The sequence below is a fragment of the Cyanistes caeruleus genome, chromosome 1 (assembly GCF_971803275.1).
Source record: "Cyanistes caeruleus chromosome 1, bCyaCae1.hap1.1, whole genome shotgun sequence".
Lineage (NCBI taxonomy): Eukaryota > Metazoa > Chordata > Aves > Passeriformes > Paridae > Cyanistes > Cyanistes caeruleus.
Window position 1 is genome coordinate 18,501,915 of NC_141701.1, and position 14,250 is coordinate 18,516,164.

At 42.9% G+C, this 14,250-nt stretch overlaps 1 protein-coding gene across 2 annotated transcripts in view; it reads left to right on the top strand.

Annotated features, from left to right (window-relative positions):
• The first annotated feature begins 319 nt into the window (after positions 1–319).
• RSPO2 (R-spondin 2) overlaps positions 320–14,250 on the top strand; it is a 106,137-nt gene continuing 92,206 nt past the window's right edge. Inside the window, exons 1-2 of one of the 2 annotated variants that reach the window (XM_086880376.1) lie at positions 320–425; positions 514–801. In XM_086880376.1, coding sequence (XP_086736502.1) covers positions 708–801 — 94 coding nt within the window. In that variant the 5' untranslated portion in view covers positions 320–425; positions 514–707. Of the gene's footprint in view, positions 802–14,250 lie in introns of both variants that reach the window. The other variant, XM_086880375.1, reaches the window with a different exon arrangement.

Below are 14,250 nucleotides of genomic sequence, written 5' to 3' on the forward strand. Positions count from 1 at the left end.
CGGAGCCCGCACGGCCCCGCCGCCCGCGCCCCCGCCGCGCCGCATAAAAGGAGCGGGCGGAGGCGGGCGGCCGGGGGCCCGGCGTGGCCACCGCCTGCATGTGCCAGGGAGCCCCCGGCACCCGCCCCGCCGAGCCCGCCTGGGGCTGCCCCGCGGCGCGGAGCCGCGCTCGGGAGCCGGCGGCGGGACGGGGCGGCCGCGGGGCCGCGCCGCGGGAGGTACGGGGGGACGGCTTCGCCCCGCCGTGCCGCGACCTGAGCGCGTGTGGGCGGGGAGCCCCGCGCCGGGATAAATAGCGCTGTGCCCCGGCTGACAGCCCGTCCCGGGGTGCGCGGGGGCCGGCGGCAGCGCTCGCCCGCCGCGCTGGGACGGGCTCGGGGCTCTCGGGGACTCCGCTCCGCGCTCCTGCCGCGAGCCGCCTTGTGGTTTTTTCTCTATCTGTTTGTTTTTGGGGAGAGCCAGAGCAGGGGAGAGACCCCCTGGTCCAAGCTTTTCACCTTTCTCTCCCTGCAGCACAGGGGAGATGCTGGAAGCGGCGGTGAGTTCGCAGCGCCGGAGAAGGGCGGCAAGAGGCGTGTAAACTCCTGCGGTCCCCAGCGGCAGCCGCTGCCCCGCCGCCCTCCGCCGGCCCCTCCTCGCCCCGCACGCCGCCGGCCTCGCCGCCCCTCGCTGCCGCCGGAGGAGGCTGCCCACCCCAGCGGCCCAGGATGCAGTTTCGCCTCTTCTCCTTTGCCTTGATCATCCTGAACTGCATGGATTACGGCCACTGCCAGCCCGGCCGCTGGAGACGCAGCAAGCGAGGTGAGTGGCGCCGGCTGCTGACCCGGGACGCCGGCGGGGGCAGCTGCGGGAGCCCGCGGGGAAGGGCTGCTCTCCGGCAGGTGAGCCGCGCTCCGGCTCCGCGGGCAGCGGGCGGGCACGTGCGGCGGCAGCGGGGGCGAGCCCGGGGCGCGGGGCCGCGCCGGCGTGGCCAGCGCTCCGCGGGGCTGCTCGCCGCCGTCCCGCCGCGGAGGTCGAGCCGGGAGCGGGAGGAGCGGCGTGGACGTGAGCTCCGATGGGATGGGCCCGGCCGGAGCCCCGGGCTGCCGGAGATGAGAATGTGGAGCCCTGGGCGCACGGCCCCGGCCCCCACGGTCCTGCCCCGCGGAGCCGGGGTCTCGCTGGGAGCCGCCACCGCGGGAGGGGCCGTGGCGGGCAGGGGACCGCCGATGTCGCTGATGTCGCCGCCGCTCCTCGTCCAAGGGCTCCCGGCTGCCGGGGGATCGCTGTTAGCCCGCGCAGTTAAGAGTCGCGTGTCCGTGGGACGGGCTTTGAGGCTGCTTTCCGTGGACATTGCCGAGGCAGAGCGGCGGCTTCTCCCCTTCCCTCCTCCGGCATCGCCGTGCCGCTCCCGCGGGGCTGGCCGCCGGGAGAGCCGCGGCGGCGGAGCCTTGCCCAGCGCCCAGGGGATTTCTGTGCCGCCAGCTTTCCTGAAAACGTGTAGATCTCTTGGAGGAGAAGACATAAACGGTGCGCTGGGGCTTCATCGGTTTCCCTAGACGCTGGTGTCGGGATGCCGGAGCTTGGGAGCTGGGGCGGTGCAATGTGCCAGTACAGCTCCCGTGTGGACGGAGAGGTTACTGCAGCCGCCTGGCAGCCTGGCCGAGGCTCCGGCTGTTCTTTCTTGTTTGTTTGGTTTGTGATTTTTTTATTTTTTTGAGTTGTAGGGAAGTTCACCGTGTTATAAAATGTTTTTATTATCCACTTACTCTGAATTATTTTTCTATCCCTTTTCCTGTTATTTCCTCGGCCATGCATCCCCTTCACATTTCTAAGTTAGCTGAAAATCAGGTGGCTCAAGCTGCTGAGAAATCTGTATTTCTGAAAGAATTTCACTTTTAGTGGTATTATTTGGAAGGGGGGGGGGGGACTTTACATCTCTAGTGTTAAGCTGCTACAAATAGTAATAAAACTGTGAGAAGAAAACAGTTTGCACTTTCATGCATATGTCACCTTCAGAATAGGTGCAAATAAAATTGTAAGGCAGTTTGGTTTTGATGGTTTTTCAACAGATGGTTTCCAGAGTTTAATTTATGTGTGTGTGGCTAAAACGATAGCAGTCCTTTAAAGTGACCAGACTATCTGTGCTAACAAAGGGTATACTGTGTCTTTAATTAAATGTGGAACTACTTAGAGTGCTGGCTAGACAGCGGAGGGTGATAGTGGTATTTCTGCTTTACAACAGAGCTTAAGGGCTGCATTGTGGGAGTACTGAAATGAATAGACATCTAACTCAAGTTGTGTGAATTGTCCTCCTACAAAAACTTAAGCTGGTTTTAATTGATCTCATGTTCACTGATTGATCCTAGAGCAATTGTTGTGCTTGTTGAACAGTTGGCTTTTCCAAAGGGGATTGATTTAAATTAGTTTTTAGTTTAATTATTGGATAAATACGATCAGTATTGACAGTTGACTTACTGGCACTGTTTTGTGCTATCACCTAAGGGTTTTGTTTTGGGCTTTGAAGAATGCAGTCTTTTTCAGTTAATAAGTCTAAAGAAGTAAGCATAGCCAGTTCTAAGCACGGAAAGCACAATCTAAGAACGTATTCAAATTATAATAGATATTTGCCATGACACATCCAGTCTGAAGTAATGCTTTCGTACAGGACCCAAAATTCCAATAATTTCACAATTTTTCCATATCCCATCTGCAAATAATCAGGCAGTCACTGTGGGGTACTGGCAGTTAAAATTTCTCTGGCATTCTGTTTTGTCTGTTACATGATCTCAGATGCTCCATAATATCGTTTTCTTAATGAAATACAATTTTTGGCATAGATTAAGTCTCCTGTGTGGTAGGAATCAATTGCATTCAGTCTGGAATTATGGGCGAATATCATGTGTAGCAGATATTTTTTTTAAGCAGCTAAATGTACAATAAAAGTGTATATGCCTTTACTGGCATTTGCATGGGTTTGTTGCTGATGTAGAATACTCTAGTAAAGAAGACTTAAGTAAATTTGGGGAGATGCTCCCAGAATTCCTCATTCACCATCTGCTTGCAGCCCTTTCTCAAATCAAGGCTTGCAACATTCCAGTAGAAGCAAAATAATAAAATAGGGTTTAGAAAGTGGTCCTTACCTTGCATTGATTTGTGTTTTGTTAGTCAATGTCACTTTGCTAAATTTTTTCCGATAAATATATAATAATCAACAGGCTCTGCTTATTCCACTGCTGCTCTTAGTTACTTTTTCAACTCATTAAAATACTGCTTTGCATAGTTGCTCAGAACAGAACCTGACTTTCCTTAAAACACCCCACCAAATTGTCCCTCTGGAAATCACTGCCCTGAGCAGGTAATTATGGCCTTTTTTCCTTTCCTGCAGAAGATACTTGAAAACCTATTTAAGGGTTACCTAGCTTAAATCTCAGTGGTGTAGTATCACAGCTGGCTTAGCCTAATCTTTCCTTTTCTTATTGGATTGTATAACTTGATTTTTTTGTTTCTCTTGTAAGCCTTCTTCAATGAAAATTTTTATCTCTTTTTCAGATGTCTCTTTAGCAGTCAGTATAAGATGGGCAGCTTCATCTCTTAGCATTTCATTGAACAGCACAGGGTACATGAAAAACCTGTGATTTTTCCCTTTGGGACCTGGTGAAATCAACTTTTCCAAAGAGTACCATAAGTCAAAATGGGGGTACATAGAAAGGAAGACTCTCAGGCTGGCTTACTGGGAGGCATGATGTATTCTCTAATAGTTTTGACAGAAGAGAATATAGGGGTCATTATAAATCCTCATCAAAAAACAGATGCTAAGAAATTCCCCAAGGGAAAAAAAGTCAATGTGATAGCAGTGCCTGCATTGATGGGAAGACTCAAGAGTCTACAGTTGGTAATACCAACATTGGAGTAATAAAAAATGTGAATGGGACACATTTACAAAGTTAAACCAGAAGTTGTTTATATCCAGGAACACAAAAACTGTGGCTGTAAAATACTGTATTTCCATTTAGCTCCTATTCATGGAGTGTAAAGAGGGCTAAGGTGAATACTTATCTCCTAGATGCTTACTCTCTGTTAGAGGCACATCAAGGCAGAATACCTGTGGCAACGAATGAATAATGAGTGACAGTGGTGATGGCAAAATATCCACAAGTGGAAACAGGAGTAATACCCAGGGCAGGAAATTCCCCAAGTGTTCCTCAGACCTCATTATAGCTTTCTGCACAGTGTTTATTGAAGGATACACATGTATGGAGGGGCACAGTCACTGGGTTCAAACTTACGTGAATTGAATTTTTATCCTCTTAATGCAAGATGGGAATCTTGACCACAAACCTGTTATTATAGGAAGCTGGTGTATGGATTTTCAACTAGAAGGAAAACCTGCTTGGATATTGGGGACTGTGATTTAGCATTCCTAACAAGGTACTTACCTGGGATAATCTTGGAACCTCTCTCAGCTGGATTGTATGGTCAGGCTTTGGGAAAAACAGATGATCTGAGTACCAGGGGAAAATAAACTATGTTGGAAATACTTGACTGAAACAAATACCACATCTACTTTTACAAGGACTGTACTAGCTCCTAAAGAGTAATTTATCTCAAAAAATGTCACCCTGCATGGTTTTTAATTGTCTAGCGTTATCTAAATATTCTAGCTATTATTAGCTATTCTGTCTTCCTCTCTTTGAGGTTGAAATATGTTTTATGTTTGGAGGATGGTTCACTTTTTATCTGTGGCTTAAGACTTAAACTCCTATGTGGAAGCTGTACTTTGAGACACTTTCTTTCCTCAGGTGTGACATTAAGCACTTGTAACAGAACCTGTAAAAGAACTGAAATGTGCTAACACAAGTAATTTTCCAAGCACTCATGATCAGGAGAAATGCTTTGGCACATAGCTGCTGTTCCTCAGACCTGTATTTAGGATCGTTATTAATCATTCTTTATATGTACGTCATTACTGCAGCAGTTAGCATATCCTAACGCCGTAACCATTGGAAAGTTAAAACTTTTAAACCTTTGGCTATTTGCACTTACTATTGGGTACATCTGAGGAAATTTCTTAAACTGCCAGAAATCAAAATTTCTGTGGGAATGAGTGAATTCTGAACTAGCTAATGATGCAGTGTTACTGAGGATAAGCAATGCTCAGATTGTGATGATTTGCAGAAGAATGCTCAAAACACCAAGTGCAGGATTCACCATCAAAAGAGACATTTAAGTTTCGGTATTTGATTCAGCCTCCCAAAGCTGTTTTGTAGTGCTGCCTATAATATTTGAAAATGTACTTCTGGGCTTGGTATGTACGTGACTTTCTTTAGCAACCAGGGGCTGCCTGCTTGGTGCAGGTCCAATGCATTTGGCACCTCTGGATGTCCCAAGACCTGTTGTTGGGGAAGGCAGAAATGGGGAGCACGTTCTGGCACAGCATTGGTGTGTGTATGCTTTTCCTTGGGATATCCATCCCTTTAGGTTCCATTGTAGGTCACTTGGGGTTGGGGTGCTGGGCTAGATGGGTGTGCTGGATTGGACTGTGAAATCTGTGTAGATGCTTTTGTGTTAAAACCTGCTGTAAGATTTACACTATGATGAAGAGCTTAGATTTGTATGCTTGATAAACTTGTCTTAACTGTATATTTTCCCCTTTTGGGCGATGGCGGGGATGCACATTTTCTAAGGCTTGGCTGAAGACTCTCACTAAAGCAGCTCCAAATGTGTGACAGATACTGAAAGTGAATTTTTCACTAGTATAAGGACATTATGATGATAACAATAATGAAGTTTCTCAATTCAATGTGTCATTTACAATATATAGGTCAGTATAATTATTATGTTAGCATGGTGTTGTTTATATAAGCTGCCTTTGAAAATACGAAATGATTTAAAAGGTACAAAGTGGAACAGGTGCTTGCTATCAAAATTCAAAGAATAAAGAAATAAACAATGGGCTGTTTCTTTGAGTTTTTTGCTTTCTCTTGCTCTTTCTGCCAAGACTGACTATCCCACGGAGGTCTGCATTTCATTTCTGATCATCTAGTTATTTTTTAGTACCTAAAGCTTGGTACTCTAGCTAACTAGAGGGACTGGCTAGTCAAACCTGCAGATCATCACAGGTTGAAAATATTGTCCAGCTTACTGTACCTCCAACTTGAAAGCTTATAGCTCATCATAACATCCTTTCCAAAAATGCATCCTTGATTTTGAATTCTGGGGTGAGATGCACATGACCTCAGGTAACCATCTGGAACATTTTCTTTTAAAGATGATGTAGTGCTAATTGGTGCAGTCCATCAAACTGTTGGTACAATTTAACTCATCTGATGCTGGGTGCCTGCCTTTGATCAGATAAAGCATACTAAATAATAGTAAATAAATAAGTTTACTTGATTACCTCAATCTGTAATTGAAGTGTAGTTCAGCTGTACATGTCTTCAGTGTCAGCCCCTGAATGGAACTGAGATCAGCCCCCAGTGAGAAGGGATCCACAACCTATATTAAAATTAAATGTTGGTGCAGCTCTTAACAGATATAGTCCCTGAAAGTTCTAATCTCTCCTTTATTAGAGATTGATTTAGTTTCAGGTATTTTTAAAATAAAGTCAATTCTTCAAGCATGCCCTTTCTTTTCACCTCAAAGTTTTGTTCAGTCACAGTTGGAGAACCTTCTGTATTTGTCTAGGCTCCAAGTATTTGCTAATCCCTTTCTTAGTGAAAAGCATGACTTCATATGTGTTGGCTGTTGATAATGCACAAATGTAACAGCTTGATCCTTTCATCATGGACTGCTTTAGACACTAAAATTAGGTGCAGCCATGGTCTGTGTACTCATTGTATTTGTAGTATGTGTTTAGCCGATGTAGTGCTTTTGTGTCAGTGTGGTGCTGCAAAATAATTTTGTGCAAGAGGGGTAAATCTATCACTTTTTGGGACAGTAGTGATGGGTTTAAACCTGTTCCCAAGTAATTTTTGGTATAGAGAATGGAATAGGCTTTGTATCACTTTTTGATGCTTGGATTCTAGCTAATACATCCTAGGAGGTGAGGTGTTGAAGTGTCACTTGGCTCTTGCTTGTGAGCACCATAAGGCAGATGCTGAGCTCTCTTTCCTGCCTACACGATGGATTTGGCCAGGCAGCTCCATCCACAAAGATCACTTACTGATCAGCCGTTACACTTGTGGAGCTTTGCATATCTGTGGGCAGTAAGGTCACTTGTAAATCTGACTTGAATTCTAGCTGTGTCACTCTATTCTCTTGATATTTGGCTCCTGTCCGTTTTTGCTAATACTTTTAAAAACTCTGAGGAGAAATGAAGTTGAAAGGGGTCAGGGTGGCGCTCTCTGCAGCGTATGTCCCAAAAAGGCAGATGGTGATGCAACAGTGTCAAGCATAGGAGAGGCAAGAGTGAAAGCATAAGTTTGCCAGCACTCTGTCACCTTTCTGATGTAGTTTCTGCAGTGGAAGGGCTGGGTGGGATGGAGGAATTACAAGGAATTGGTGTTTATACATAATACTACTTCAAAATAATTGGTGTGAAATGCATGTTCTGAATATGGAATGGAAATGACAAGCGTAAGTCCTGTGAAATGATGGAATATAATGATATTTTTCCTCTGTATATCTTCCTCTGAGCCTAAAAGGATTTGAGACTTTAGTTGTATGTCTTTATTTTGGGATTTCTATGTCTTAGCACTTTAATTTGAAACAGCTACATGCATCTCTGACCTTTGTCTATCAAACTGTGGTCCATGGAGGAGGTGCTAGCATCTTCTGAATGTGTAGAGATCACACTGTCTCATCCTTCTGATTATACCTAAATACCCTTGAATGAAGCACTCCAGTGAACTTATATAGCTCTGCTTTAATCTTATTCTATTTTGATGCAAGTGCTTGTTAATTGCATTCAAATTTAAGCTTAAAGTTTATTTTTAGGGGCTAGCATGCAAAAGATTGGTAGTTAAATTTTCTGAAATTTCCTCTTGCTTGTGGACTTGAATGTGTAAACTGTGAAATGCAAAAGGATATGAAAAAGGAATAGAACCATAGAGTGGGGAAGAAATTAATTTTTATGGGAAAGCAGAGAAGCAGTATATGAGGTATATATATATACCTTGCTTATGTGATCAGTGGTGGTTTTTAAGATCCCATCTGCTAAGATCTGGTGAGAAGTACAAAAAACCTTCACATTCTTTGTTTCTATAATTAATCTGTAATCTATTTATTTTTGAAATACAGATTTGGTAGAGCCAAGCATTTGATATATCTCTAAGATTTTGCCCTTTTACGAGGAAATGTTGTCTCCTCTCCTTCCTTTTCTTGTTGATTTTATGGGATGGTCATAAGACTGTAACTAGGGAAGTATAAATAATTACAGGTTACACACAAAACATTTAGAAGAGGTGTGCAGTCCTGTAATTTTGTTTCAAACACCACTGCCCAGCACACACTTTCAGTGCAATTATGTGTGCTATTTGATGAGGATAATGGTAAATCTCATGTATAGTTAACATAGTTCCAAGATATCATGAAAGTACTTCTACTGTGATTTTCTGTTTGTAAAAATATTTTTTCTCGCTAGGATTAAAGTCTAAAAATTATCAAAAGAATATGGTTTAATGACTGAGTCTCAAATTTACCTCGCAGAAACTTTTGACTGTATTTTTGTGAGAGTTGAAAGGATTTTCTCCATCTTGGTGAAAATCAGGCCCAAAAATGTAGTGAGATGGGGGAAGGGACATGGAAGATAGCTGATGTTTGTGATGTTGGCTTTTAGGTTGGTGGTTTTTTTTAATCACTGGACAGCTGCATGAGCACTAACTCTGAAGTAGACCATGTGCAGCAATGAAGACAATGTTTGTGCCTTTTTATCTTGGAAGATTCTTGTGCTGCTTTTACGCTGCAAAGGGACAAGTGCATTTGTGTTAGAGAATTGCAGTGCTGCCATAAAATACAAACTTCCTGATCCAAGCACATTATTTTCTTTTTTGAGTTGAAACACTGGCTGAAATATGTTGCACACACACACATATACTGTGCAGTCATGAATGGTCTTCTCTGCCGTATGGTTGCCACCTTTGGAATACCAAAAAACCCCAAACCAGCCACATCAGACAAATGGCTGTTGTGCATGCACAGATTAATCTGCACGTGTATAGCAGTGCTGACAACACCCATCACGTCCATACTCAAACTTTATGGGCAAGATGGAAACAACTGAAACAGCAATTGTGCTTAGTAAAGATAGGTGTTATTGATTTGCTCTTCTTTCTGGAATTACTCAAAAATTATGGTAGATACCATATGTTTTTATTATAAACCTTCCAACTTACACTGCCAAGCATGTGGCTGTGGCTCTTTTAAATGGGCCCTAAAGTTCCATCATCTTTTGCTTTATCTGTATTGAGATGGTACTTGAGGGTCCCAGCTGAGGTGAGGCCCTGTAGAGCTGGCCCTGCTGAGGGGACAGCCTCTGAACTAAGGTCACTGGAGCAGAAATCAGAAATCTGTCCTGGATTCCCTTCCTATAGCAGACATGCTCTTTGGCCTTTCACGCAAGCTAGTTCAGATCTGGTTTACATCTCAGTTTACACAGTGCACACCATATAATTAATTAATCACTAATAATGTGATGGGACTGGGTTTGGTTTTGACTTGGCAAGAGTAACTGAAACTTGGCACAATCACTGCGATGCACACGAGGTGCATTAGCTTGTGTTCACAGCACAACACAGCAGCTGCTGGTTTTAGTTTGCTTAAAGCTTTTAGCATTTACTGTGAAATGCTTACAACTAGCCTCTGACCTGGGATACTTCAGTTTTGCAAGAAACCTAAATCCAAAGAGCATTTCACAGAGGGTCTGCTTATTTCTGTCAGCATCAGGTTGTTTTACTTTCACTAGGAGCATTCTCAGGAGGTGGTTTTACCTCTAAATTTGGTTTCCTATCTTTTCCAAAATGGTCAGCATTCTCTCCCCTACTCTGTTGAGTGCAAAGAAAGCTGACACTCTGAAGGACAGCTCTGAGAAGGCACCTTTTGGAGTAGGGTAGTTGTGTGGCTATGCTGTTGTGATCTCCTGTGGCAGCAGGACAGTTCTTCAGCTTAAGTTCCTTGCCTGGGCCATGCAAAATATGCCTGGTCTGCATGTATCTGTCTTGGTCTTTTTAAAGTTGTTCAGCAACTGTTGATTGCACATGGGTATGATCATTATTACACATTATATGTGTGGTTTTACCTGACATGGTTCAGTGTTGGGAATTCTGCCTCCCTGGTAAGAGGGTACCTTCAGGATGTCAGAGGGATTGCTTTCACTGTTAGTCTTTCTACGTGTAAGACTTGTGGTTCATATATGTATACATTAAATGCAAATGGTAACAGAAAATAAATTCCTCTTTTCTGTAAATGTTAAGCAGCTTTCCAGTATGAAATGTTAATATTATGGCAGTAGGGATGTAAATAATCTAATTGAAGTGGTGCTTCTAGACAGGTGCTTTGGCTTCCAACTCTATTTCTTACAGCACTATTGCAGTATGCTGGAATGCAGCATCTTTGCTGATGCTGAGATGACACTGGGTCATGGTTTCTCTTTTTAGCTATAATGGAACTTCAGAGTTACAAGTAGTTATCATAGTTCTTTTATTAGTCACAGAGTTTACTGAATTTTATCTGTGGCCTTTAAAGTTGTTTTGGAATTCAGTTTTAGGAAATGCATATGGCTGTAGTTAGGAATTAAAATGAGAGAAATCTTCAATATTTTTTGAAGTGTTTAAAGTAACTTTTTTTTTTTCTCTAAAGCTTACTTTGACTTCACTTTACTCTGTTTTGGGGTTTTTTTTGTGGTTGGTTTTGTTTTTTTAATATAGATTCTTATAGAAGTAGAAAACTATGACCTTCTTTGATGTGCAATGTGTGGTGTGAAACTGAGAAGCAAATCAGAAAAATTTTATATTTAGGTGAAAAGGATTTGTAGACCACCTAGTCTAGTGCTGTACAGATGTGGAGTAGAAAATATATATATAATTCTTTTGAAGGATTCAGGTAAACAAAACTGACACATGGAGAGGAAGAAGAAGCATAGAATAACCTCTTTATTAGTGGACAAAGTTGGGTGTTTGGTCTGTAGTTTTGATTCTCAAATACATCCATATTCACTGGGTTATGTAGCCCCTCAGTGCTGATGGCATGTACTTGCACAGAAAAGTATTTCCTCCATTTCAGATTAGTGTTCAACCTCATCTGTATCTCTTTGAGCAAGAAAGACCATTTTTGTTATCATTCTGCATTCATGCTGTTTGTGCTCCACCCCTCTCTTTTGCATGCTCTCTGCAACCCAAGACAGAGATTTGTGTTTTTAGTCAAAGAAAATCTATTTTTGCTCAACATTGAGTGCAAGAGGATGATACTATCTTTTCTTCTGCTAAAAATGTTATTTGCATCTTGTGCCAGCAGTATTCTGGAAAATACCCCCAATCCAGGGGATATCAACAAGCTGGAGAAATCAGAAGAAACCTCATGAAGTTCAACAAGAAGTGCAAAGCCCTGCACCTGGGAAAGAATAACCCCACACATCACTCTAAGCTGAGGGACAATCAGCAGGAAAGCAGCTTGGCAGAAAGGGCCCTGTGGGGCATGGTGGCTGCTGTGCTGGACGTGAGCCAGCGATGTTCCTGTGCTGCAAGGAAGGCTCATGGTGCTCTGGATTTCCAGCAGATCATTCCCCTTTGGTCAGCCATGGTGAAGCACAGCTGAATGCTGTATCCTGCTCTGGGCTCCTTGGTACTAGAGAGAGTTCACCAAAGGACCACAGAGTTGATTAAGGGACTGGACAATCTCTCCTGTGAGGAAAGGTTGAGAGAGCTGGGACTGTTCAGCCCAGAGAAGACACAAAGGGGTTCACATCAGTGTAGCTGAAAGGGAGGGTGCAATTAGGTCAGGGCCAGGCTCTTGCCTGGTGCTCAGTGACAGAACAAGAAGCAATGAGCACAAACTGAAACACAGGAGGTAGCCTCTGAACATCAGGAAAGAGTTTTTTACAGTGCAGGTGACTGAGGACTGGCATGTGTTGGCCAGAGAAGTTGTGGAGTCTCTGTCCTTGGAGGTACTCAAAAGTCATCCACATGTGGTCCTGGGCAGCTGCATTTGTTTGGCCCTACTTGAACAGGATAATTGGACTAAATTCCTTTCACCTCCAGAAGTTCCTTCCAACTTCAGCCATTCTGTGAAAGATGGTTTGGAAATGTATTGGGTACCTGGTTTGAGCCTGCTTTTTTTTTTTCTAGTAATTGCCAGCTGTGGAGAGGAAGCAGACATTCCATTCTCTTTAGGAATCCTTAGGATAAGTTACAGAATCATGAGCAGTTGCAGTTCCCTTAATGCTGTTGGAGTACTAAAATCAACCCAGAGAAGCTTTTTGGTATTTAGCAGTAGCACAGGTTGTCATAAAAACAAGATTCTATGTCATGCTAATTTTGCATCCCATTAGTTCTTTGTTCCCCCATTTTTCTTCTTTCAAGTATTTACAGATACCAAAGAATGCACTGTGAATGTAATAATTAAGATACTAGACCTAACACTGGTCTCTCTCATTTTTTTGTAAATCTGGGGGAGGTGTCAATCTGTCTCAGGCATAGCAGATATTCCTGAGATGGTGCTTGCTCTGGGACATTGTTGTCAATTTGCTGATGCTGTATTTGACAACTCTTTAATTACCTTAACTCTTTCATCAGAAGGAAAAAAGTCTTGCTGCTTTCAACTTTTATTGTAATTAGCAGTGGTGTCAATATGTAGGGGTTTATTTCAGCTTTGGAAGAGGGCTTTTTTCTAATAGCTTTCCAAGCAGGCGCTAAGGGAACCTACTGCACATTGAGCCTGATGTAACATGAGGCTCATTGGGTAAAATAACATTAGTCTGTGCTACTTAAACACACTCTGGAAGGCTTAAGGAGGAGAGGAAGGAAAATATTTGAAGAGATCAACTGGATGTGGTCGAATACATGTAATGTCACCTGAGAAGGATTAGAATTTGCCCAAGCTTGACCTGAATGAAGACCTCCATTTAGGGCTTGTGTTCCAACCAGATCAACTGCAGTAGTTTTTCTATGCACAGCTCTCTACCAGCAGTCATAGGCTGAAAGAGTCCAGTGATTTACTTGGCTTCTGTGTCTCAGCTGTAAGTTAGTTAAAAAAAAAAAAAATCATCTCAGTTTAACATTCCTTCTCCTTATTAGCTGCAGCTGCCTTTTTCTAATTACTCAAGTCAACATTTTTTTCATCTGCATTCTGTTGCTTTTATCTTTGCTGGGAGCTCAGTGTATACACTCTAGCTGATAAGGAGCTACACGTGTAGTTCACATACATAGATGTGAACAGCTTAAAAAAAAATCATGCACTGACACTTCAAAATCCAACAGAAGACCCAGTGGAGTAGTAAATAGCAGTGATACTTCATCCACCATGGTACTTGCTTTCTGATTGTGTGGTGTTAGCAAACCCAGTGACCTTATCCTGAATAACATGATTACTTTTATTGTGTCTTTGAAAATCCTGTGTTCTTCTGTTTCATGGTAGTGTTTTAGAGTGCTCAGGATGCTTTCCCATGCACCTCTCTGAAGTCATGGGTGTCTCTTATAGGTGTGGAAATGGAGTCCTGGGGTTACAAAATGAAGTAAAAGAGAATGACAATTGGAGATGCATAGTACCTCTGAAAAAGCAAGTCACAAGTAATCTCTTTTTACTCAAGTCTGCTACAGAATTGGGATAGAGATTGAAGAAAATTAAATGACTAATTGTGCCAACATCATGCAATTAGACAGATATTCACCATAGCAGGCCTCTATAGCCAATTCTGCTAAATCTGAGATTTAACTATTGAATGGTAAAGTAGGTAACACTTTCACGTAGCAATAATTTTGGGTTTTTTATTAAGATTATGAGTATTTTTAAGAGAAATTACTTAATCTCATGCTTCTAGATATAGACTTCAGTATCACAGGCTGGGAATACTCTTTAATTGGGAAATGAATTTGCCTTTACCAACAAGAAGTTTCCGATACCTTTCTCTAAAGCATTGACTGCTGCTGGAGTGAGCAATGCTTTTGCTCAGTATAAAAACTTTCATGTAAAATTTTTGTGGCAAAGTTTCTTTTTCTACACAAAATGGTAATTGAATCTATATTTTTGGGTTTCATAGCATAGCATGTGCCATTCTGGGCTTGATCTTAAAAATACCTTTAGTCACAGTTAAGTTTGGCGGATATGTAATGAGAAAAA